General features: G+C 43.8%; 1 protein-coding gene across 1 annotated transcript in view; it reads right to left on the bottom strand.

The window, feature by feature from the left end:
• Nucleotides 1–8,300: 8,300 nt before the first annotated feature.
• The window catches only part of FBXW8 (F-box and WD repeat domain containing 8), a 144,927-nt gene continuing 125,506 nt past the window's right edge, over nucleotides 8,301–27,721 (bottom strand). Inside the window, exons 9-11 of the mRNA XM_068246005.1 lie at nucleotides 24,158–24,334; nucleotides 20,986–21,102; nucleotides 8,301–10,410 (exon numbers count right to left, since the gene is read on the bottom strand). Coding sequence (XP_068102106.1) covers nucleotides 10,266–10,410; nucleotides 20,986–21,102; nucleotides 24,158–24,334 — 439 coding nt within the window. The 3' untranslated portion in view covers nucleotides 8,301–10,265. The remainder of the gene's footprint in view (nucleotides 10,411–20,985; nucleotides 21,103–24,157; nucleotides 24,335–27,721) is intronic.

The following is a 27,721-nucleotide window of genomic DNA, read 5'->3' as shown; positions in this document are numbered from 1 at the left end:
TTTTAAAGACGCCCTCCCTCCCCCACCAGCCGACCACCCCTGAGCCTCTGGAGGGGAACGCAGTGTCACACACTCCCTTAGATCGTAGCGCTGTACGGAGTGAAAAGATGGCAGTTTTGCCGTCTAACAGTCTCCTAGCGGCAATCGCCGCTGGGAGACTGAGATGCACGCGCGATCTCCTTCAAAACAGGCCCACAGGACCTTATACCTATCGGCGTTAGGCGGTTCTGGGGCTGCGCTGAATAATAGAAAATTTAAAACAGCTGCTCTAGGGTTTCCCAATTCAAACATTAGCCTTTATTAAGTACAGTCTCAAAATTGCACAAGGTCCCCAAACACCATAAAATCACTTAAAAACAACCTGTGGAGCGCTCCTCACACATGACCAAGCAACCTGTCACCCAATCACATCCACACTGGTACCGATACCACACAATCCGGATTTTCTTCAGAGTGGTGGAGAGGGATTTTGACAAATGCCAAAGTCAGTAGGATGATGGTAAGCCTGGGGCTGCGGCCACGCCCATCGGCATGACTCGGTCGGAAAGTAGTTAAAGGACAACTGTAACGAGAGGAATAGGAAGGTTGCCACATTTATTTCCTTTTAAACAATACCAGTTACCTGGCAGCCCTGTTTTAGTTGGCTGCAGTATTGACTGAACACCACCAGATACAAGCATGTTAATTTTGTCAAATCTGACAATAAATGTCAGAAACACCTGACCTGTTGCATGCTTTTTCAAGGTCTATGGCTAAATGTATTAGAGGCAATGGTGTATCTACCATAAGGCTGCAGGAGCTCACAGCCCCGGGTGTAGCCATCGCTAGGGGTTGCCGCTGTGGTGCTCAGCCACTGTGTTCTTCCAACTGAGACCTTTTTTATACAGTTTGGGAAGCATTTCGGAAAATGGCAGCTGGCAGTGCAGAGGACTGTACTACTTCCTGCACAAGATGTAGCACCCCCCCCCCCTCCTGTCCCATAGGCAATGTGTCTCCTCGCTCTCTACACACAGCCTGCAGTGAGTAAATGTGCAAAGCAGCAGGGTGAGTAGAGAGAATGATTGCTGTGCTGCAGCTGGAACATTAGCAGTGAGAGGTGGCAGGATGCATTTAGTGCTTCAGAAGTTGCCTGTAGTTAGTAGACATGTGCACTGGCTGCTGTAACAGTACGTACCAGAGTGCACTGGGCGATTGATTATTTATCCCCATTACAGTAATTAATCAATAAAGCAGGGCAGTCTGCTGTTGCAGAAGCCAGTGATAAAGGTGCAGACAGCCGACTTCTGTAGTGAGCAGAGAAGCTAGCTCCAGGCAATTCAGTTTGGCTTGATTGCAGGTAATCTTATATCTTTTCCCAGCTCCTCCTCCCACCCTGTTGTCTTCCCCATGACCCTTTCCTCTTTTTGGATTTTAGTGACTTCTTTTAACAGCATGTCCCAGCCAAACAGCACTAGTGATGTCTGTAGTCCTGATGAGAGTCCTTCCTGCCCTTTCTCCTCTCCCACCAGGCTCTCTGTCTTGTGCCTCTACCTCTTTATCCCCCCCTCTTCCTATGCATCCCCCTTTTTTGTATGTCCCCCTTTTCTGACTGTCCTCAGAGGCACTCACAATCTAGTCGTAACATAGACATAGTCTAATGTCCTACCATATTATTATTGTGTATTTATACAGCACTGACATCTTCTGCAGCACTGTATAGAGTACAGAGTTTCATAACCGTTAGCTCTGTCAACATCCTAATGACTCCCTTTCCCCCAAAATCCCCCATAATATGCAGTGACACGCTCGGCATCCCAATCCATCAACCCTCCCATCAAAAAGAAAAGAAAATGGTTGGGGGGGGTGTGTCTGTAAATTATCAGCACAGAGTGTCAAATTTCCTAGATACGCCACTGATTAGAGGCAGAGGATCAGCAAGACAGCCAGGCAACTGGTATTGCTTAAAAGAAAATAAATACAGGGGGGTGAGAAAGTTTGGGCAACCTTGTTAATCGTTATAATTTTCCTGTATAAATCATTGATTGTTACGATAAAAAAAATGTAATTTAAATATATCATAAGGGGGAGGTGTTAAATTAAGTTTATTGGATTTACAGAAAGTGTGCAATAATTGTTTAAATAAAATAAGGCAGGTGCATAAATGTGGGCACTGTTGTCATTTTATTGATTCCAAAACCTTTAGAACTAATTATTGGAACTCAAATTGGCTTGGTAAGCTCAGTGACCACTGACCTACATATACAGGTGAATCCAATTACGAGAAAGAGTATTTAAGGGGGTCAATTATAAGTTTCCCTCTTAATTTTCTCTGAAGAGTAGCAACATGAGGGTTTCAAAACAACTCTCAAATGACCTGAAAACAAAGATTGTTCACCATCATGGTTTAGGGGAAGGATACAGAAAGCTGTCTCAGAGATTTTAGCATTCTGTTTCCACAGTTGGGAACATACTGAGGAAATGGAAGACCACAGGCTCAGTTCAAGTTAAGGCTCGAAGTGGCAGACCAAGAAAAATCTCAGATTGACAGAAGTGATGAATGGTAAGAACAGTCAGAGTAAACCCACAGACCAGCACCAAAGATCTACAACATCATCTTGCTGCAGATAGAGGTATTGTGCATCATTTACCAATTAAGAACACTTTACACGAGGTGCTGTATGCAGAGGAAGCCTTTTCTCCGCCCACAGCACAAATAGAGCCACTTGAGGTATGCTAAAGCACATTTGGACAAGCCAGCTTAATTTTGGAATAAGGTGCTGTGGACTGATGAAACTAAAATTGAGTTATTTGGGCATAACAAGGGGCCCTATGCATGGAGGAAAAAGAACACAGGACTCCAAGAAAAACACCTGCTACCTACAGTAAAATATGGTGGTGGTTCCATCGTGCTGTGGGGCTGTGTGGCCAGTGCAGGGACTAGGAATCTTGTCAAAGTTGAGGGATGCATGGATTCCACTCAGTATCAACATATTCTGGAGACCAATGACCAGGAATCAGTGACAAGGCTGAAGCTGCACCAGGGCTGGATCTTTCAACAAGACAACCATCCTAAACACTGCTCAAAATCCACTAAGGCATTCACGCAGGGGAACATCTGCAATATCAATCATATTCTCAGTCCCCAGACGTGAATATAATTGAAAAGCTGTGATGTGAGTTAAAGAGAGTTGTCCATGCTCAGAAGCCATCAAACCTGAATATACCTTCAACCAGAACCCAGACTCTCATTGGAACCTAGAGGAAGCATATAGAGCCTGTCATTTCTGCAAAATGAGAATATACTAAATATTGATTTAATTTCTTTTTTGTGATGCCCACATTTTTGCATCTGCCTTATTTTGTTTATACAATTATTGCACACTTTCTGTAAACCCAATTAACTTAATTTCACTTCTGAAATATCACTGTGTGTGTCTCCTATATGATATATTTAACTGACATTTTTTTATCGTAACAACCAACAATTTATACAGGAAAATCATGACGATTAACAAGGTTGCCCAAACTTTCGATCCCACTGTATGGCAGCTTCCATGTCACAATTACTTCAGTTGTCCTTTAAAGGGACTCCGAGCTCTGAATAAAAACAAAATTGGTACTCACCTGGGGCTTTCTGCAGACCACCATAGGTCGGGAGGTCCCACGGTGTCCATCTCGCGTCATCAGGGCGACTGGCGTGACAGTACTGCGCATGCGCGAGGAAAGACTATTTATACTTTGAAGAAATCAAACTAACACAACATGCTTAATAAACCCCTTTGAAAGGTGAAGAAGGCGGTCTCCGCTCTACCTCCTGTATGCTGTCGCTGTAAATTGCAGCTCTGATGAGTTGCTCGTGCCGGAGCTAAAGGTGATTTCTTACATTGACGACCGCCGTGACGTTTGAGGAAGAAGGAGCCCGACACTCGGGCACAGTGTCGCCGGGAGCCGCCGGGCAGCCATTTCTGGCCAGGCCCTGGGAGAAGAGCCAGATGGATGCCGTGGGACCTCCCGACCTACGGTGGGCTGCAGAAAGCCCCAGGTGAGTATCAATTTCGTTTTTATTCAGAGCTCGGAGTCCCTTTAATGAAGAACTGCAGTAACATAGTAAAATGTGGTACATTATTCATTAAATATCCTGGTTTCGGCATTAGAAACACTTCCAAGTACATGTAATAAAGTCGCCTGCAAAAACGGGCAATGGATGTAGCCGATGCAGTCCTGTCCTTTAAAGGGATACTGTAGGGGGGTCGGGGGAAAATGAGCTGAACTTACCCAGGGCTTCTAATGGTCCCCCCGCAGACATCCTGTGCCCGCGCAGCCACTCACCGATGCTCCGGCCCCACCTCCAGTTCACTTCTGGAATTTCTGACTTTAAAGTCAGAAAACCACTGCGCCTGCGTTGCCGTGTCCTCGCTCCCGCTGATGTCACCAGGAGTGTACTGCGCAGACACAGACCATACTGGGCCTGCGCTGTGCGCTCTTGATGACATCAGCGGGATCGAGGACACGGCAATGCAGGCGCAGTGGTTTTCTGACTTTAAAGTCAGAAATTTCAGAAGTGAACTGGAGGCGGGGCCGGAGCATCGGTGAGTGGCTGCGCCAACACAGGATGTCTGCGGGGGACCATTAGAAGCCCCGGGTAAGTTCAGCTCATTTTCCCCCGACCCCCCTACAGTATCCCTTTAAGTAAAAACACACAAGCTTCTGTTAAATCTAGCCACTTTACTTCATTTTACCCAAAAAGGTGTGAGGCAATATGTCACAGACTTATTACAAAAATAAAATAAAATACCAAACATTTAACAATAGTGTGTATACAGAAAATGTAATTTATTCTGTCAAAATGTTCAAACTGCAGTCTAATGTACAGTATTTACATTTCATATAACAATATAAAATTTAAAATTGACAGTATTTCTCGGACTGTGTGCATCTTTAGGTTGCATTATTAGTTGTATTTTCCACATATGGATTACCATAGCCTTTGAAATAGACACAGCCTCATGCAAAGGTGCTGGAATAACAAACCGGGAATAACGGCAGTATAGCTCCTGACGCAGTATAATGTTAGCAATTTCAATTGGTCAGAGAAAATTTAAATAAAAACACATAACCACAATTACTTGGTTGAGGCAACAGAATATTTTAAAGTTTTTCTTCTCTCAGATCCTAAATATCGGTGTGGTAAGATTTTTTTTTCGGAGGGTCACCATAACATAACAATGGATTCTATGGCTCTTATCCAATTAACGGTTTCTCTCAAGTTTCCTCACAGGAGACAATTTTTCAATTTATTTAAAAATAACTTCAGCACAAAGCAATTTGAACCCCCCGGAACACTGGCAATTTGTGACCGAGCTTGAGCAGTGAGTTGTAGGTAAAATCGATGGCTGTATAATCTGAACCCACACAAAGGTCTTAAAGGGAAATCTGTAATAAAGAAAACTTTCCCTAGGGGTTACTTACCTCGGGAGGGGAAAGCCTCTGCATCCTAATGAGGCTTCCCTTATTCTCCTATGCCTCTGCGATTCAGTGCTAGCAGCCTTGGAACGCCACACGTCAATATTTAAAACCTGTGCTCCTGCGCAGGCACAGTAGAGGATTTCTGATGGGCTCCAGTGAAAAAAGCTGAGCCCGATCGGGTCCACTCTACTATGCAGGTGACTCGTGCCTGCGCGGTAGAGCTGACCTGATCGTGCTCGGCTATTTCCGCCGGAGTCCATCAGAAAGTTGCTGTGTCGATGCCAAATATTGTGGTGCGCTGCAAACGCTACTGCACCTGTACACTGCTGACAAACTTGTGGGCAGATTTTTCGGGGTTGCCAGCGCTGGATCCCTGAGGCTTAGGAGGACGGGGGACACCTCATTAGGATCCAGAGGGTTTCACTCTCCAAAGTAAGCCGGCTCTTTTTTTTTTTAAAGCAGATTCACTTTAAACAATGTGCACACCCCCCGCCTGGCATCTCACTCACATTGCCCCAATTCCCCTCCCCCCAGCATAGCGACAGTATGTAAAGCCTTGGCGCTGCAATGTATCCCTATAGACCACATTCCTGATACCCACAGGGCGACATACCTCGTACGGGTGTACAAACTTTACTTTAGGTCAGATCCACTTTTAAGCATACCTGAACTGTTAATAAAATTGTAAATCAAGTGTGACTCCTTTTTATTACTTATAGTTGAAGATACCAATGCAAAAAAAAAAAAAAAAAAAAAAAAAAAAAAAAAACCACACAAAAAAAAAAAAACAACAACAACTTTGCAACAGATTCATCTATAGGGATACCCAAATGAATGTATCATGGAGTTTTCCCTCAATATGACAATGCATGGCAGTCGGGTGCCTTAATGCCTTTCACTGCAGCTACTCGTTACATAGAGACTTCTCTTACATTTTCTGTTAGATTCTCTGTCAAATTTAACTGCCAGATAATTTTTTTTTCAACATGTTGGAAAAAATTATCTGGCAGGTAAATCGAACACAAAATTGTATGGTGTGTACCTAGCATTAAACATAATAGATAAATATACTAAGCTATACTCATCTTTTACATAATATAAACGTACATGTTTATTGAAAAATAGATCATCATTCCTGGCTATGAAGATAAGCAGAATGTTTCCAGGAACACGCTTTCTGAAGAGAATGTGCACAGCAGAGCAGGAAGTATGGATTTGCTGCAGATGACCTAAAGTAAAATTGTCTAATCAGCACAGAATGTAACCAAACTAATAATACCACCACATTACAGACATGGGAATACTTGTCAATCCTCTGACTGATTTCGGAGTTCCTGGTCTACAATCTACAGAGGACCCCTAATATTAAAGTAACTGCTGGAAGAAAGCCCCGCTGGTCAGGTCACATGTTAATTTTTTGCTAAAATGGATTTACAATTTAAGCAAATGTACCCCAAAACCCATCTAAACTTTGGTTAAAGAATTCCTTCAATACTCACTGCTAGTAAAATCAGGTGTCATCATGAGGCAATACAGTATATCTCTACAAGCAGTACATTGTATAAAACACAAAAATCACCCATGGTCTATTTCAGATAAGGCTTTTTTTATGGTTATCCTTTAAGCCAGTGGTCCTCAAACTAAGACCCGCGGGCCGAATGTGGCCCCCTGAGGCTTTTTTACTGGCCCCCCCACACACAAAATGTATTACTTATAGATGAGGTCAGCTGCATCTTTAAATATTGGTGGTCCGCATATAGAATAGCAGTGCTGGCACCACCCATCCACATGGAAGCCAGAAAGCAGTAATTCGCTGGTTTCCAATCAAATTCCACATCAGGTGACACTGCTGTCCAATTGGCCTGCAGGTTGTCACCTGGGTATGCTTTACTGTCTGGTCTGCAAAGACTTCTACATCATTTTATGTATACCCCGGCCCCCCAGCAGTTTGAAGTACGTTGACCCGGCCCTCGACCAAAAATGTTTGGGGACCCCTGCTTTAAGCTTTGTGAAGATTGCTGGTAATACAAATAGTTTGGGGCTGGATAGGGAACTCTGCCTGTTCTTCAGTTAATTCAGCAGGACATTTCATCAATGCTTCAATTTACAGATTTCCTGTGTTTTTCCATTGGTATGTCACCATGGCGTGACGATTTCCTGATGTGCATTATTCAGTTATCTCCAGTATTTTCACATTAGCCATGCATATGTAACGCTCATTAATGCGTGTACATTTTACAAGAGAAGGATCCTCGCTTCATTTACATGAACTCCAAAAATGCTACATTCACTTATTTCCACAAAGCACAGGAGCAACCTTTCAAGTGGCATTTCCTGTATCAGCAATGCATGCAGTCTAGCCCCAGTTCAGGAACACTTTTTTATATTCATGTAAAGGGGCACTATGGCGAAAATTTTTGAAATTTAAAATATGTGCAACCATATATAAATAAGAAATACATTTTTTCCAGAGTAAAATGAGCCATAAATGACTTTTCTCCTATGTTGCTGTCACTTACAGTAGGTAGTAGAAATCTGACAGAAGTGACAGGTTTTGGACTAGTCCATCTCTTCATGGGTGATTCTCAGGGATTTATTTATTTTCAAAAGCACTTAGTAAATGGCAGTTGCTTTGTCCAACTACCAAAAAACTGTGTAGCGAGCAGGAAAGCTGGCCAGCATCATTGTTTAAATACTTTTTAGGGAATATGTTTATAAAGGATAAAAGCCTTGCTGAGAATCTCCTATGAAGAGATGGACTAGTCCAAATCCTGTTGCTTCTGTCAGATTTCTACTACCTACTGTAAGTGAGAGCAACATAGGAGAAAAGTCATTTATGGCTCATTTTACTCTGGAAAAAAAATGTATTTCTTATTTGTATATGTTTGCACATTTTAGATTTCTGGCTGAAATTGTTAGAAATTATTGATCGCTCCAACCGGAAGTTCTTGCATGAAGGGAAGTGGGGTGGGGCACTGTGGTAGGCTGACGGCTGGCAGATGGTCCCTTGAGGACTCCACACCCAAGTTTTAATCATGCTCCACTGGGCACCATTTCAATGTAGAGTACTTGCAGTGCACTCATCTGTTTGGCCGCTGCGCGCCCTCCTGTGTCCTTCCATATTCATTCCCTCTGACACCTCTCCACGTGACCCAGCAGCATGTTACGCCGCCAGGGATGGAGACTACAAGAGGGAGCTCGCTGACCACACAGGTGTGTGCACGCGCCTATTAAATGGGGGACACCTGGTGGGGGGATACCATCAGCCAGCTCTGCTGTGCAGTGGTTCCACAGATTTTCAATACATTTCAAGCTGAATTTTTTAAAAAATCTATTTGCCGTGTGTGGCAGGTATAGATTCCGCTCTGATCAGATTTTGAGGAGAGAGGGATCTAATTTTAGGGCATGTCAGACGGTCACCTGCCAGCATATGGCCACTTTCACACAGATAACCAGATACATAATAGATTGTAGGTCTTCAAAGAAAGGTTCTTCAGCACTGGACAATAACTGGAGAAGGAAGGTTTCTAAATCCTTTTTTTGGACAATATCAAAAGCGTAAACGTACAAAAGAACTTAAAACATTGTTACAGCTTGGATTTTCCTATGTGCTGGGCTGTCTTCTTTACTTGTCCTTCGTTTGAAGATGCTAATGGGTTAAGAAAAACCTAAGAGGTCTGCTGCCTACCGAGGTCATGCAGACCGGAGCAGAGAGCACTTTATTAGTTTCCTGTTCCGAACACTGGACCAGCTTCTCTTCTTCATTCACCCGTGGTGCTACACTCCCGACATCCTCTTCTGATCACATTATTACATGTGATCTGGGCTCAGAAAATAGTGTCAGTGGTGCAGCGCCACCCAGTGGTGGAAAATGGGGGATTGAAAAGACTATTCCATTACCCCTCTCCCTCCACCGGGTGGCGATGTACCACTGGCACCATCTTCTGAGCCCCGATGAAATCTAATTACGTGATTGGAAGTCAGAAGAGGATGTGGGGAGTGCAGTGCCGCAGGTGGATGAAGAGAGGAAACCAATACAGGGTCCAGACAGGTAACTATAAAAGCTCCCTGCGCTGCTCGGCCAGGCGGGGGAAGGCACATTTCCGCAGCGGCAAAAAATAATTTGGCACTGCAGCCAAATGAAGTTTTACTTTATGTGGCTGCTAAAAGGTTAAAGCATCTGATATTAAGAAAATCCAAACATGAATTATGAAAATGTTGGCGAATGCTACTTTGCCTCATTCTCCCCCTCACCGTTTTTTTGACTGAACTAAATGAAGGGAAAAAAAAACAGATTTTTTTTTTCTATAATAAAAAAAAAAGTTAAAACAAAAATATGAAACTAAAATGCTATACAAAATAAGCTGACAGTCCAGACCCATTAGGCTACAGAAATACTTCATCTCGTTAAGGTTTGTGTATGAGTATGCGGCATAGTTCAGCAATGAATCATCTTCAGTAAAAGCAGACCAGCTCCCTGCAATTGTACAATTGTTCACAGAACATCATTTGCAAGGACAATCTTTTACACAGTAAACAATTCCATCTGTAAAGCACTGAGACTACAAAAAGAGTTCTGTGCCTAACATAGGGCAACACGGCCTTGTGCTCACATACCTTCTGATGATGGGAGATAAAGAACATTGTGTACCTAACATGGGGAACAGCTGGATTCTGAAAAGAAAGTCATCAACAAAACACTTAGTATTTGGAATCCTTAGGTTATTGCCATTCAGATCTTCTGGTCTGTGAGAATACGGTACTGTACATTATCAGCAGCTTCGAGTGCTGCCAATATGTTCCCCGTAGTAATCAACACTCTACACACAGTCATATGGAACTGCTAAGCCAATGTTGTAATTGTATCCAGTGACCTCACTGTAGGAAGAGCGACAAATGGGAAGGATGCTCTCCACGGATCTCGGGCCCACAGAGAAGTCATAAACATTGATGATGCCTCGATGTCTGTAAAAGTAGGCAGAAGAAAACCATATGTAATGACAATGCAGTCACATTAATCACATTAAAGTGTACCAGAGACGTCATTATACAAAGATTCAGTACTTACTCTGGGGCTTCCTCCAACCCCATAACCACGTCTGAGTCCTTTGCCGTCCTCGCGCAGTATCCCTTTCCACCACAATTAGCCCTGGTAACTGGCTTAGTTGCGTCAGTCGAGGTCTTCTACGCATGCACAGACCTCCAGCTCATGCGCAGAAGACCCCGACTGACGCAACTGAGCCAGTTACTGGGTCTGATTGCTGTTAAACGGAAGCATGTGGGAGGACGGCGAGGGAATCAGACGTGCTTATGGGGCTGGAGGAAACCCGGCTAAGTATCAAATCTTTGCATAATGACATCTCTGGTTTCCTTTCAGCATCTTAAAGTTTGTAACAAATTTTTCAGCCTTAGTTATTCTATCCTATAAGTTCCTATGCCTGTTCTGATGTGCTCTGGCTTACTGCAGCCTTTCCTAATTGCGCTGTCTCTGTAATAAATCTTATCTCCTTTCCTCTGTCGTGTCTGTCGGGCTAAGGCTTGAATGTGTGGAATGTGCAGGGCTGCTAGTGATTGGATAGAAGCAATACACACCCTCTGCAGGCCCCCTGCACATTCTGTATGACTCACACACTCTGTTTATGTGAGCCTATCACAAGCTGGTTAGTTTGTAAACACTGCCTAAAACTGTTAATTACAAGCCAGGATTGCAGCAGAGAGTGGCAGAAACAGCACAGAGGGGCACAGGAGGAAATAAGGAATAGAATGGTATGCTTTTTAGTGTACGGATATTAGAGTACAGATTCTCTTTAACAAATTATTGGTAAGGCTCACATTACGGCAATGTTCATAGGTCTACCATTTTAATTTGCTTTTCATGTCAGGATATTCCATTGGCTTCATCAAAGAATAGCTAATTATGACACTTGTGTTGTCCAAAGTAACAAGTAGAAACTGGTTCAAGTTCTCAAGTAACTATTTGAAAAACACCAGATACAATGTAGTTTTGCCCTGCAGTACTTGGTTACAATGTTATTACAAATAAGTGGCAGTATATGAAAAACCATATCCACTGAAACTACTGTATATCTACCAGGCTTGGATTTACATCACGGGAACCTATAGGCACAGATGTTTTGGCACCCTAGAATTTGCCCTCCATGAAACAACGAACACCCGCTGAACTACACCGCAAGTGGGCTGGCTGGCTCTGCTGTCACTTCTCCCTTACTTCCCTTGCCCATCACAGGTAGCTATAGGTGCCCCTTAGCATAAGGTATCCGGAAGAACCCTCAGTATTAAGTAGCTAAAAAGGTGCCCCCAACTGAAGGGAGATCTCGTCAGTGGAATGCCAAGAGCTGGGTGAGTAATCTCACATCTACGCTCCGCTAGGGACTTTGCATAGGGAAGGAGGGCAGGAGACGCTAGGGGAGGAGATTGAGCTGCCTTTACATCAGGCGCCTGTAGGCACGTGCCTAAAGTGCCTTATGGTAAATCCGGCCCTAAATTACCAAGCATGAAATAAAGGAGTAGATCCAGAGCTCCTGGCTGTCCCTCTTTTGGAACCCGTCCCTCTTTCTTCCACGTGTTCCTCTTTCAGGACAGATGTAAAGATCTAAATGTTATTCTTATTTTCAAATGAGAATATGAATTAAAAGTGGTGATGATAAAAAGGACCACTGTGGTTTGAGTTTGAAAAAATACATCTTTTGCTTAAAGAGGTACTGTAACATCAAAGACAACTCATTACCAGCAGATAGCCATACCTAATTTATAGGGGCAACCCCAGTATTTCCTCATGTAAAGCCAGCATTTTGCTGGAATTTCACTTTTAAATGCTAAACCACGCCCCCTCCATGAGTTTCCTCCGCGGATGTATAAAATTAGCTGTGTGCACTGCCCTCTGGGTAGTGACATCACCAGCAGTAGTTGGGAGAGAAAAAAAAAACGGTTGTCCTCACCGTCATCAAGGAAGGACAAGTGCAGTTGTGCACGAGGGGAGGCAGAAGCAGCCGATTTTGCAGCCTCCGCGGCTGTGATAGATCGTCCTCCTCTCTGCCCGCCTGAATCTGTGCTGCCACTCAGCTCCACGTCCTGCAGATCAGCTGGTATCTGTAACGAACTTCATCGGAGCTGGAAGCCCTGTGCTTTCAGCACACACTTCCTACAGCTCTGCTGCAATAGCTGTGTTCTCTCTGTCCCGTCTGCCTGCATCTCGGGTGAACTCACATGGAAGGCAGAGCAGAGACAGAGCTACTGAAATGGAGGACTGTAGGAAGAGCTGATAAGGGAGGACTTCCAGCTGGGATGAAGTGAGTAAAACACGCTGATATGGGAGAGGTGGGGGCTGCAAGGCTGCACAGCTACCCATAGTACACACAAAGGCTGCACAGCTACCCATAGTAAACAACACTATCTGACAAATGCAGGCTTCTGCTTGTTTGTTTTGTTTCCTGTTCTGCAGTCATTTGTCTGTGTGTGTTGACCTCTCCCTTTGTAAAGACATACCTTTAGCACAATCCTCCCCAACCCCCTACACTACAGGGGGTCCACTCAGCACTGTTTTTTTTCTTCAGTCTTGAAAGACTGACAACTAATGCTAGGTACACATGATGCAATTATCTGCCAGATTTACATTCATCGATTATTTCTGACATGTCTGATCGGATTTCTGATGGATTTTCCATAGAAGTGAATGGGAAATTGATCAGAAATCAGATTGGACATGTTGGAAATAATCGATCCGACAGAAAATCTGTCAGAAAATTGCACCGTGTGTACCTAGCATTAAGGTAGCCATATCGCTTAGAGAGGGTTTTGTCTCTTGGTCGAATCTGCCCATCATTGCTAGCGATATGGCTACCTTAATGCTAGGTACACATCTGTCAGCTGCCTATACACCACAGACCGATTTCCGATCGATTTCAGCATGAAATCTTGGGAATTGGCCGAGCTCACCTTGTCTACCGCCTCTCCACTGTACATATGTATGTGTGTGTGTAATGTGTAAGGCCTAGTGCACACCAAAACCCGCTAGCAGATCCGCAAAATGCTAGCAGATTTTGAAACGCTTTTTCATATTTTTCTGTAGCGTTTCAGCGTTTGCGGTTTTGTGTAGCGGTTTTGGTGTAGTAGATTTCATATATTGTTACAGTAAAGCTGTTACTGAACAGCTACTGTAACAAAAACGCTGGCAAAACCGCTCTGATCTGCCGTTTTTCAGAGCGGTTTGCGTTTTTCCTATACTTAACATTGAGGCAGAAACGCATCCGCAATCCAAAAAATGCCTCACCCTGGGAGTATGCGTTTCTGCAAAACGCCTCCCGCTCTGGTGTGCACCACCCCATTTAGATACATTGACCAAGCGTATCCGCAGCCGCAAGCGGCTGCAGAAACGCTGAAGTAGCCGCTCGGTGTGCACCAGCCCTAAATGTGCATTTATACATTACCTGTCCTGTGTTGCAGTGCCCGTGCATTTTCCAACACTCTTGTGCTTGCCGCATAGCACGCCAGCGTGGTTTATGCAGCTAATAGAAAAGCAGCAGAAGACAGACGGGCACCCGCAACACAGGACAGGTAATGTGTAAACGCGCACTTACATATTACGTACATACACATTGTGGGAACAGCGCTGGGGTTTCATCGCATTCTTCGCTCTTGCAAAATTTCGTAATTTCATGTTTTCTACAGAAACAAAGTTATTTGAATTAACAAAATGGACATAATTTCATTTCTCAGGGCCGGGGCACACCAAAACCCGCTAGCAGATCCGCAAAATGCTAGCAGATTTTTAAACGCTTTTTTTTTTATTTTTCTGAGGCGTTTTGCGGATTGCTGCTGCAGATTTCAGTGTAGTACATTTCATATATTGTTACAGTAAAGCTGTTACTGAACAGCTTTTGTAACAAAACCGCCTGGCAAACCGCTCTGATCTGCCGTTTTTCAGAGCGGTTTGCGTTTTTCCTATACTGAACATTGAGGCAGAAACGTCTCCGCAATCCAAAAAATGCCTCACCCTGGGAGTATTAGTTTCTGCAAAACGCCTCCCGCTGTGGTGTGCACACCCCCATTGAAATGCATTACCCTAGCGCTCGGTGTGCCCCATCCCTAATAGTAATTATGCACATTTAGGTAATGACTAAACTCAGGAAAGTCACTCATCGATTGCAATTAATGATAATGCAAAGGACGCTACACGTGCTGTCACTTTAAATGTATCAGGAGGCTCTATCTGCAGCCACTTCTAAGACGTGCTCTTTGGCCCAGTGCACACCAAAAACCGCTAGAGGATCTGCAACACGCTAGATGTTTTTGAAGCAGATTTCAGAGCGATTCTAGGTATGTTTAGAGGTTTTCTAAACATGCCTAGCGTTTTTTGGAGGGTTTTTGTGTAGCAGATCACAAATATTGTTAGGCCCCGTTCACATTACAAACGCGGACGGGCACGCACGCGGAACGCAGCGCGTACGAACGCACGCCATCCGCGTTTGTATGCGTTGCGTGGCTGATCCTATCACTGAAAAGTGAATGGGACAGCCATGCGTTTTGGCAAAAAATGCGTGCAGCATGCGTTCCCGGACCGCACAGGTCCGGAACGCATGCAGTGTGAACATCAGACATTGCACTCTATGCAATGTCTGATGTCGTGCGTGTCGGCCTCCTGCACGCGTTTCCAAAATGTGGCTGGAACCGCGTGCAGTGTGAACGGGGCCTTACAGTAAAGCTATTACTGAACAGCTTCTGTAACCAAAACGCCTGGAAAACCGCTCTGATCTAGCGTTTTTCAGAGCGGTTTTCCACTTTCCTATACTTTAACATTGAGGCAGAAACGCCTCAGAAATCTACAAAATGCTGCAGGACCTGAGTTTGCGTTTGTGGAAAAAAACAAGCCGCTCTGGTGTGCACCAGCCCATTAAAAATACATTACCCAAGTGGTTTTCTATCCCCAAGCATTTTTAAAAGCGCTCATGAACCGCTCTGGTGTGCACCAGCCCTTTGTCAAGGTGCGTTTAGTGATCATGACACTTGGTTTTGGGCCTTGCAATATCTGATAATGCAAAGGTCCCTGCAAGTGCTGTCGCTTTAAATGTATCAGGAGGCTCTGGACTGGAACACAATTTCAAGAACTGAAGGATTTTCGTGTTAAAACACAAAATTCTGATTTGCTTGTGTTACGTAAATGATCCTACTTTATCTATCTAATCTATTGTAATTACAAAATTCCCCATAAACGCGAAATTTCATGTAATTTTGTGAAATTTGCAAAATTTTGATTATGGCCATAATCTTAATTTCACGAATTACGCGACATTTCGCGTAAACGTAATTAGGTCATTACGCTCATCACTATTCTCCATTCATTTACCCTGCTACTAAAACTGCTTTACAACAACCATTCAATTTTGTTTGTATATACAAACTACTTTTAGCCTCCTTCAGCTAGTTCTCTAACTGCACTTCTCTCCACACATGCATTGGGTGCCTTCAGATGACATCAGTCAGTAAAAAAAAAGGTGGTTACAACCTTCAGTTACAACTACTGGAATAAAGGAAAAAAAATCGGTTACTCTGCCAGGAGTAAAAATGGTTCGTCCCAGGCATTTTTACTGGACATCGCTGAGAGGATTTTTTTTCTGTTTACAGTTCCTCTTTAAGTATTCTTTATGGTATGCTTGACTAGGGGTGTAGAGGGGGTGGGGCTAGGGGTGTGGCAGGGGTGCATCTTAAAGTGTCCCTCTTTGTCATCGCAAAATGTTGGGAGGTATGGTTGATTGTAGAGCAAACACATACAGCATAATTAATGTATGAATCCAATCCCATCCCAGCAGCAATCTGAAGGAATGGTAACTTTCTTTCAAAAATTGGTAAACAAATGGTGAGCAGTTTATGTGTTTACACACCTTATTATCACTTTCATTTCAGGTGCTTAATCAGCAAAGCCTTTTTTTTAAAGGACAGGTGAACTTATAACAAATAATGTACATAACGTTTACTTTTGTTTTCAGCTGCATGCACTGCAAGTATTTTAACAAACTACCCTGACATACCTGCTGTGCTCTGGATTGGACCATGCAATGTACTACAACAATTTTCTGTCAGGAAGTGATGAATGGGAATTAGGGTGTACAGAAAAATAGAACATCCCCAGCCTCCCCACAAATGTGTTGTCACAAGTCCCACACCTGTGCACTTTCCTACCCCGTGCAATGAATGAAACAATTCAGCAATCCTAGAAATACTGAGATGCAGAATCAGAATCAGAATTTATTATCGCCAAGTACAACCGGTGGATTGTACCCGGAATTGGTTTTGGCACATACAGGGTCGTTGTTGAAGAGACAAGAAATAGCATACAGTTAAGCATGGCAAATACATAGGACAAGCATACATAGGACAAAAAAAACATTACAGCTTGTGCGTACAATTAAGCAGAGTGCAGCATCACATGCAGTCAAGCATGGGTCATACGTATAAAATATAAAAGCAAAAATAAAAAGCAAAACAGGGTGCTTTATGTACATAATCAGCCCTAAGCCAATGCCACAATGGTGAGAATTATGGTAGTACAAATCCGTATACTGTTCCCATGTTTTTCAGTAAGTTCACTTTGATTTTATTATCTGTATTAGAATGTTATAGCAGTTTCAGAATCAAATGGAAATGTAATTATTAAAGGTATTCAATTACAAAATGATGCGTGTAGCACTGATAAATGCATTCATCATTTTTTTGTAAAGAATGCAGAGTGGCCCTTTAGTGGCAGTTAATAATAATAATAATAATAAAAATCTGTGATGAGCAGTAAGTAACAAATGATTTTTGTAACTAAAGCCTTAGAGGAGTTATCAGGGTAAATGAACCAAAATAAATGCTACTTAACCAGGGCTTCCTCCAGCCCCAAGCTCCCAGTATGTCCCTCACCGCAGCTCTGCAGTCAGCCGTTCGCCGCAGCTCCCTCCCGCTCCCCGGCGATGACGTCAGGGCGACCTCCAGGTTGGCCTGTACTGCGTCTGCGCGAGCGGCGCTGTGAATCACCTCCACATGGTCCGGAGTGGACTGCGCAGGTGCAGTAGTTCTGCGCCTGCGCAGTCCGCTCCACGTGGCGGTGACGTCATCGCCGGGGACTGGGAGGGAGCTGCGGCGAACGGCTGACTGCAGAGCTGCGGTGAGGGACATGCTGGGAGCTTGGGGCTGGAGGAAGCCCCGGGTAAGTAGCACTTATATGTGTTAATTTACCCTGATGACTCCTTTAACCACTTGAGGACCATAGGCTTACACTCCCCTAGTGACCAGGCTACATTTTACAATTCAGGGCTTTGCAGCTTTAAAAGCTCGCTGCAGAGCCATACCTCTTAGCACACAAATGAATTTTGTCCCCTTTTCTTGCCACCAACAGAGCTTTCCGTTGGTGTCATCTGTTTTCTTATGATTTTTTTTTGTATTTTTTTAATAAAAATGCCTATCGTATCTTTCACCATATAAGACACACTTTTTCTCCCCTTAACACGGGGAGAAAAATTCCCTGCGTCTTATATGGCAAAGGCAGGGAATCCCCGACTTCCGAACGCCTGCTGATACGAACAGCCGCCACGTTGGGGATTCCCTGCCTGTGTGCCTCCTCCTTTCTCCCCATGTCTTCTGCATATCTGCACTTCTCTGCCCGGCTCCCCCTCGTGCTGTCTGGCCCCCGCTATGTGCTGCCTTCCCCCCCCCAAGTGTTTAGTGGCAGCTGCTTACCTCCTCCATCATGCCCGCAAGGACTGCAGACCTCTGTCTTCTGTGTGTGACTTCCTCTAGTGCCGGGCTTCTAATGACGCGTCATTGATGACGCGTTATTAGAAGCCCGGCACTAGAGGAAGCCGAACACAGAAGACAGAGGTCTGCAGTCTTTGCGGGCATGATGGAGGAGGTAAGCAGCTGCCGCTAAACAGTCGGGGGGCCTGACATCACGCGGGGGGAGGCAGCACACAGCGGGAGCCAGGCAGCACGAGGGGGGAGCCGGGCACACAGTGAGGACCAGACAGAATGCAGGGGGAGCCGGCACAGAAGGGCAGACATGCGGGGGACATGATGGAGGAGACATGGGGAGAAAGGAGGAGGCACACAGGCATGGTGGGTGAGACCTGAGTGGGGACTGGCAGACGAATGGGGTTGATAAGAGGAGGCATGGGGCAGACTGTAGGTGGCATGGGGCAGACTAGAGGAGGCATGGGGCAGACTAGAGGAGGCATGGGGCAGACTGCAGGACACATGGGGCAGACTGCAGGACACATGGGGCAGATTGGAGGACACCATTTGTGGGATAACATGTACAAGACGCTCCTGGAATATGGACGTACCAGGTTTAGTATTTTTTTTCTCTGGATTTTGCCCTCTAAATCTAGGTGCGTCTTATATTCCGGAGCGTCTTATACGGCGGAAAATACAGTATTTAAATACCCATCAACCCTCCCTCCAAGAACCAATCAGTGTGATCAGCACTCATAGGCATCAGCCTATGAGAGCTGATCACTTTTGTGGCCAATGGAGGGGACAACTCAGTGAGAGAGCTGTCCCCGTACAGCGCTGCCATAGATCGCAGCGCAGTACACAAATATACTTTTTTTTTTACACTGTTTACAGTCTGCTAGTGGTGATCGCCGCTGGCAGACTGTTGACAGAGTAGAGCATCGTCATTTAAGTAAGGATGCATGCGCGATCCCCTGCAATCTCTGCCCCAGGACTTCACGCCAATTGGCGTTGAGGGGTCCTGGGGAGTCGCCGCGTTCACGCCAATTGGCGTGGAGCAGTCGGCAAGTAATTATATATGTTCTTATGAATTTTCAATGCAGTAACTAAAACCAGAAAACGTATGCTGAATACTCAACACAAAAATTGCGGAAGGATCGGGGGAAACGCGGCGACGAGCAATCTGACAAATGATCATTTCCTGATCCACCTTCCTCAATCCCGAAAAATGACGGGTGCGAATGCATTGAATGATCGCGGTAATTAGCTTGAGCCAAATGGCGATCAGAACGACCATCCACAATTGTATCCATCAAGACGGTTCTTAAAAGTGAATGATTATCGTGCGCAACCGGCCGTGGATGAACACAGTTAACAAGCCTTCCTTAGACGATGTTGTGCAATATCGGGAAAAAACGTTCACTGCGCAAGACCGCTCAGGAAAATTGCTTGGTGGGTATGGACCTTTAGAAAGCAAAATAACAGCCTCCCAAAAAAGCCATAGCACGAAGTAATACAAGAAAAACGATCCTTATTGCAGGCTAAACAACATCCTTTTCATTTGTTTCAATAATTTATCATTTTATGGCCCAGCCTTGGTCAATTTATGACATTATTTAGCACATCTATAAATGGTGGATATTACCGTGATGGGGTACAGGCACAACTCAGTGTGTGCTTTATTATGATATGGATTGCTATTTGAGATGATACTATCTACTCTCCATAAGGATAATATTCTCTTTGGTGTTATGGATTTGTAATGCTAGAATAATGAAGCTTAAAGCGGAATATAAACCTGCATTTCAACTTTGCTCTAAAACATTATTTACAGCATATTATATGCAAAAAGCATTTATATTTTAATAGACCAGCATTGAAAGGGTTAAACACAGAGGTTTAAAGTTCCGAGGAGAGATATGCAGAAGTTCAGATTGTTACATTCTATTTAGTTAAATGTATCTATTGAGAAATGTTACACACTCTTTGGCTGTCCTCTAGCTCCTTCTCAGTCAGAGAGAGTGAGTCACATTCAACACTTAGATACATTTATGTAAACAAAATGTATCTATGTCAGCTTCGGATGCGTCTGCAGAAATCTCCAGGAACTTTAAAGCACTGTGTAACCCTTCCAATGCTGGTCTAGTAAAAAAAAAAATGCTGGTTGCATATAATATACTGTAAATAATGTTTTAGAGCAAAGTTGAAATGCAGGGTTATATTCTGCTTTAAGTGTTGGGAATTATTGGTAGTGCTTGGCATCATTGTTTCTTCTCGGACATGAATATATCATTGCTTGTGAAGCACCTTATGACATTTTAAACAGATAGCATGCAACTTTTGTGGAGGTCTGCAATGTGGATCTACCTCCCTTAGGGCTGGTTTCCACTGGGTCTGAATCCGTGCAAATTCAACCCATTGTCTACATATCAAAACTGCAGCCCACTTATTTCAATAGACTGCGTCTGATTGGTGTGCGGGGAAAGCAAACCTTTTTTTCCATCTGGATCCCAATTGCTGTGCATTGGCACTGCAGGGGCATTTGGACACAAATTCACAGCTGCACGGGTGCCACATACATCACTGAGACAGACCCCAGTGGAAATGGGGCTTTGTACTCTGATTATTTGACTGGCTAGTAATCAGAGCAGGATCATCCACCAAGCAACCTAGGCAGGGGCTTGGGGCCTAATGGGCGTCAAGGGGCCCACTTGCAAACTTCCTTGACCTCCCAAATCTACTACCTTGCCTAGGGTCCATTACAACTTAATCTCTACTGGTAATAGAAAGGATAATGATAATGAGTGGCCTTACCTTCTGTGCGCAGTAAGATCATCATCCATAATGCTGGCCCCGCGGGGGTGCTTCTCATCAGGAATATTTCCAGTGATCAAGGTTTGAGAATTGAACCAAATGTAGCGGACAGGGTGTCTGTGGATGGGGGAGTCATGCACATTATGTAAATAAATGATCGCTATGTAAACATTTACAAATGGTATAAAGGCACAATCATTCCCTAAAGATGCATTTCATAGGTATTACATTGTACTAGATTAAATGCATGATTACAGATGTAAATGTCAAATACATTTTGAATCCAGAAAAAGCAATGGTTTACAGATAGAATTTTTATCCACTCATTTACCACCATCTAGTGGCGAGAAGCTAGAATGCACAAGAATTACACTGTACAGTACTTTTTCAAACCAGGTGCTCTCCGACCACTGCAGATAGTGGTCATACATAGTGGATTCAATGGTTAACTGTACTTGATGCTTCTGAAGCAATATGGGGGCCTTATACACGAAGGCAACTCAGGACTTGAACTCACACATGTGCTTGTAAAAAAAAGGAAAAACACAATCGAGGGCCCCAATAGTGTATTATTGATGATAAAGGAATGCCAAGGTAGCAGTAATTAGAAATATACTCACAAGTATGGGTTGACGGGTTCAGGTAACCACTTAAAGCACTTATGGGGATATTAGGCCTGTCCCCACTCAGGGGACGCTCTCTGTAGAAGGAAAGAAGGTGTTCACCCCTCCACCAGGTGGATAACAATAATTGCAATGTAAACAGAGGCGCCGGCATAGTAAAAATTGATTATAGGTCAAAACGGACCAAAGTTGGGGGGCAAGGGTTGACTTACCTCCCCAAAACCAAACACAACCACTATGTATGGTTTAAACAAGATTTAATTTGTACTCCAGAACAAATGCAACGCGTTTTGCGGGTCTCTAGCCAGCTTCCTCAGGCAGGAGGAGCTGTACTTCCCTGCACAACTTCTGAGTTACTCCTATCTTTATTATTGCCTGAGGAAGCGGGCTAGAGACCCGCAAAACGTGTTGCATTTGTTCTGGAGTACGTATTAAATCTTATTTAAACCATACATAGTGGTTGTGTTTGGTTTTGGGGAGGTAAGTCCACCCTTGCCCCCAACTTTAATCTGTTTTTACCTATGATCAATTTTGCTGGCGCCTCTGTTTCCATTGCAATCACACATGTGCTTATCAGTGAACCTGAAAAACTGGTCTTGTATTAAAAATCATCAGCTTCTTTTAGGACTGTAAGTGCAAGTCTATGTATAAATAAAAATAAAAAGCAGCAAAAAAAAAAAAAAAAACCCTTCAAAATGTAAACCGTCCACCTGTTATCACTGTTGTTAAATGTCCACCTTGGCTTGCATAGTACAAGAATGCTGAATTTACTACAGGGCTGTCACGACTTTTTTGCATTATGGTAAGCATCTTAAGAGCAGTATCCAATTACTATATTTTTTGCACTATAAGACGTTTCGAAAATAAAAACGGATCAAGGTTAGAAGAAAAACATAAAAAAAACTAAAATCTGAGCTCTAATCCCCACCTCATGTCACTAATTGTCCTTAGTGGCATAAAACAGTGATTAGAGTGTAATTCTGGGAATACATGGTTCGTTTTTGAGCCATTTAGATGGCTCGATAGATAATTTCCGCCGTGTCCGATTTCCCGTTCGATCGTTTCGCCGCTCGATTTCTCATAGAAGTGAATAGAAAAAGATAAGAAAAACGAGCGGAAGATAAGAGAACCGACTGCAGAATCAAACAGCAAAAACGATCAAGTGCAGAATCGAGCAGAAACGAACTGTGTATTCCCAGCATAAGATCTTAAAGAGACTCTGAAGTGAGTGAACCAGCATGTGTTTACTGTAAAGCACCTTACATAGTGCTAAACCTCCGCTATCCCGCGGCAAAACTAGGTGTCCTCCCCCCAAATCCACGACTTTCTTGGTCGTGGATTTTGCTGCTCATGGAGGCAGAGCTATGAGCTGCAGCTCTGCCTCCTTTCGCGTCAATCGCCATACGGATCTCCGCCTCTCCCCCGCCCCTCTCTGTGAAGGAAGATTGAGAGGGGCGGGGGAGAGGCGGACGTTCAGCCACAGTAGCACGTGTGTACGCGCTGTCGGCGGACTGATAAGGCTGTTTCTGAACGATCCGCTCAGTGGAACGTTCAGAAACAGCCTTATCAGTCCGCCGACAGCGCGTACACACGCGCTACTGTCAGCTAAAAGTCCGCCCAGCGCGAAGGTCTGATGGACCCGTCGTTGGCGGGCGTAGTGCGTGTGTACGCACCTTTACTGTCCTCAGGAGCCAACAGTCTAATCACTGTCTTATGTCTTCCTTAGTGACATGAGATAGAGATCAGGGTGTAAGATCCTGACGACAGTTGATGACATGAGGCAGATAGAGTGTAAGCTCCACGTGATGCACCTGCCAGCACTAAAGATGATGCCACCTGCAAAATTTAAAAAATGTAAATCATGGAAAGGAAATATTTTACAAAGGGAAAACACTGACTAAATAGTTTATAAAATATATATTTTTTTTAAGTTTCTATTTGGGAGAATTTTTACATTACTATTGTTTAAAGTGACACTGAAGTGAAAAAAATGATGATATAATGAATTGGTTGTGTAGTACGGATAGTACGGATAATTAATAGAACATTAGTAGCAAAGAAAATGGTCTCATTTTCAATTTTCAGTCATTTAGGTTTGTTTGTTTTTTTTGTTTTTTTTATAACATTGCATCATTCTCTAATATTAGCAGGTTACACACTACTCAGCATTCTAAATGATTTCACAGAGCAGGCTTATGAACTTTTGAACTTTCCTCTGCAGCAAAAACAAAACACGGTGACAGACACTTGAGAGTAAGCTTCAGAAGACAGAGCTCTCTGCGACTTTGAAAGTCGGAGAGATCAGTGAAGCTCTGTTGCATAAAACAACTGGAGTTTAAATCTTTCTGTACTGGAAACAATAGGAGACTCATATCTTTGCTAGAGATGCATAGCATACAATTATTATTTAACGTAAAGCTATAAGACTATCATCCTGGAGCTAGTTTTGTAGGATGTACACATGGTGAGGAAACTCCTGGATCAACAAAAAGTCCCAAGTCTTATTGCACACATTATTTTATATACAGTTTGTAGAGTGAGACAAGTACCTGGCATGCATCTCCCAGAGCTGGGTGCCCATTCTTTGGTCCCAAGTACAAGTCAGACCCTCCTCTCCTCCTGACACCACCTTCCAATCATCCATGCGCACAGCTGAGACTCCCAAGTGGTGGGCATAAAAAGAACAGATAGATTTGCTGCTGCATCGCATGTCGTACACACGTACCCTGTGGGACAAAATTATTAGTTGTGTTCATTAACTTTAAAAAAAGGTGACATGAGTCAGTAAAATATTTCCACAATGTGGTATACACATTAACAGACTTAAAAATAAATAAATAAAAAAGCTGCTCAGGGTGATCCAGGGCCACTAGGAAAGTATAGAGGACTAAAAGAGACCGAAAAGCCTTCATATTTGCGATAATTCAGCTTTAAGTGAGCAACTCTCGTTGCCCACAATGCACCACTACTGAATATGCAAATTATCTTAATGCTCCTAAAACCAGGAACACATCTAGAGCCACTAGTGCATAGCAAGCCTATAGCTTATACATTTTAAACTCCTTAGCAGTAACCCAGAGTCAGGCTGGGGGCTGGAAACCGGCAGCTCAGAGTGGTAACCCCGAGCCTGACTTATAGTGACCGCTGCGAGGTTAGCACAGAGCATAGCATTATTATTATTTAGTATTTATATAGCGCCGACATATTACGCAGCGCTGTACAGTGTATATATATATATTGTCTTGTCACTAACTGTCCCTCAAAGGAGCTCACAATCTAATCCCTACCATTGCCATATGTCTATATTATGTAGTGTAAGTACTGTAGTCTAGGGCCAATTTTTTTAGAGGGAGCCAATTAACTTATCCGTATGTTTTTGGAATGTGGGAGGAAATCGGAGTGCCCGGAGGAAACCCACGCAGACACGGAGAGAACAAACTCTTTGCAGATAGTACCCTGGCTGGGATTCGAACCAGGGACCCAGCGCTGCAAGGCGAGAGAGCTAACCACTACACCACCGTGCTGCCCGTATAGCATGCATTGGGCGTTTCAACTCACCTTCCCGGGATCCAGACGCTGGCAGCCATTCTTCTTCCTGTCCTCGGGGGCTCTGGATCCCTCTGGTGAGATCACCATCTGTCGTCATGGTGACAGCCGGCAATCTTACTATAGGGGTAGAGCACCATCTGGAAGACAGAGGGAGAACTGCAGAGCTGGGTCCCAGGGAGGTCATTGCAAGGGCTGCTGCAGGGGCTGCTGGATCCCAGGAAGGTAATTGCAGGGGAAAATAGGAGGGAAAGAGGCGTCAGCCAATCAGGCTGCATAAGTTAAGTCTGAGGGGAAGGTAAAGCAGCAAAAAAAAAAAAAAGACAATCCAGCATGCCCTGCAACCTCCTTTGTGCGGCAATGTACCAAATAAAAATCAGGTAAACTGGGGAATGATCATTTATCAACAAGAAAAGTAATAGTGATTTTTACCTTTTGGATTGTCTGGTTATCATACTTATTACTTGCTTAATAGATAAAAATTGATTTTTTACTTTATGCCCGACAGTTACACTATAAACAAAAAAACTCAAATTATTTATTGGGCCATAAGCCAGGCAGATTGAAGAACTCACAGCACAAGCTAATTCAGTTCATAGCAACTGCAACTAAAACTTTAACAGCTGACAAATGGTGATCGCCTAACCTCTTTTACGACCAGTTGCTAAAAAAGATTAAAAAAAAGACCACATATCATGATAAGCAGAATATTTGAGAGGATCTGGCTGCCCTGGATAGATTGGATTGTTTTAATCTACAGATGTTTATCTGTGACTATTTGTTGTAGTGACATGGATTGACCTCTGGTAACCAGAAACTACCAACACATTCTGTTGTTACTCCTTTGTTAATGGTCATTATATTTTTAGTTTACAAGCTCACCTTCAGAATTGTCTTGGTTCATTTAATTTTTTTTTTGCAAACTTCAATAAAAGCTTTTGAAACTAAGGGCTGGTTCACACGGGCGTCTGCTGAGCTTTTGCTTGGCATTGCGTTCAAACGCCAGCGTTTAAAAGCTAGCTTTTGAAGGCTTTTGAAAAGCGTTCAAGGCTAGCAGTTCTGGTCTCTGCTATTGTTTCCTCGCGTTTACTGCCTCTGAAAGCAGCATGTTGCTTTTGAGACTAGACGCAACGCTGGGATCTACTGCCAGGCTTTCATGAAAGCCTGCAAAAGCCAGCTCTAAACGCTCCCATTCACTTGCATGGGATGGCAGTAGATCCCAAAAAACGCTGCGTCTGAAACGCTGCGTTAAACGCCACAAAAACGCCCATCTGAACCAGCCCTAAACAACGCTCAACTATTCAGAATTGGATAAATGAACACAATTCTAATAGTCTTGCTCTTTAGGCCGGTTTCACACTGCAAACTGGTGGCAGCGATGCATCGTCAGAAACAGGCCTTTAGGGAGCGTAGTAGGTCAATATGCGGTGTTCCCTGTCCGGCCACCAACCAAGCAGGAAATGACGGGCACGTAATGTTAAAATACGATTCCGGGCATGCGCGCTGCAACGTCAACATTTTTAAAATCCCAGCGTCGCCATACAGTGACATGACATCTGGTCCGACGCAGAGTAACGCAAGTATGCACGTTAACGTAGTTTTTTATTAAAGGAGACCCCAAGATGCAGCGGGGGAAGATGGCGGATGCTCGGTGGGTACGTGTGCATCTCTAGGGAGCAATGGAGCAGTGCTGTGGTGCTGAAGGACGGCACCACAGTGTAAAGCCTCGCTCCCCATCGCCCGGGACATGGGAGCATCACTCAGACTTTCACCTGAGTAAAGCTCCCCAATGATCAGCCATCGCAAGAAGCAAAAGGGCAATAGGATTTGCCAGTAATCCTTGTGCGATGGCAAGGTGATAAGTAACTCATATCTGGATATGGCCCATTGAGTTTCCCTAAATATTCACATGCCCTTTTTAAGTTTACATTCATAAAATATCTAGAGCAAGGATGCCCAACTACAGTCCTCAATGGCCGAGATCCTTACACATTATTAGAACTGCTCAATTTTATTGATGTGACTGAATCAGGAGAGGTAAAGGTTCATCAAGTAGAACACATTTCTCCATTTCTGTCCATCTTAAACACTGGCCTGGATGTGACCATTGAAAACTGGTGTTGGGATTCTAGAGTAAAGCCATGAAAGGTTAGAAAATAGATGTTATTTTCCTTGTAAGGCTGAACTTGCTGCCATGCTGTAAACTGTAACCAACATGTGTCATTATATTACTAGGGATTGTGCCAACAGCATTAAATGGCAGCTCATATAAGAAAAGAGTCCCTCAGGTGTCACATTTAAACATTTCCAAAACACACCGCTTCCAGCGTCCTTTTAGCTGATTAGCAAATGCTTTCCCAAAGACAAAAAGCACACCCCTGGGTGCACTTCCCAATACTCCGCCATAACTTCTCACAATGTTTTACTGGAAGTGGAGTCTCAAAATCCTCTCCAAACGCATTCTCTAGACATATGACTCAATCAAACAGCAGCACGGTCTCATTTGTCACAGGCTCTGAATGGAATGTACACATAGCTTTCCCAGCCTGCTTAAAGAGAATCTGTAC

This window comes from Hyperolius riggenbachi, chromosome 1 (genome assembly GCF_040937935.1).
Source record: "Hyperolius riggenbachi isolate aHypRig1 chromosome 1, aHypRig1.pri, whole genome shotgun sequence".
Taxonomy (NCBI): domain Eukaryota; kingdom Metazoa; phylum Chordata; class Amphibia; order Anura; family Hyperoliidae; genus Hyperolius; species Hyperolius riggenbachi.
Note: the sequence above shows the minus strand (reverse complement) of the source record. Positions and strands in the feature narration are given on the sequence as shown.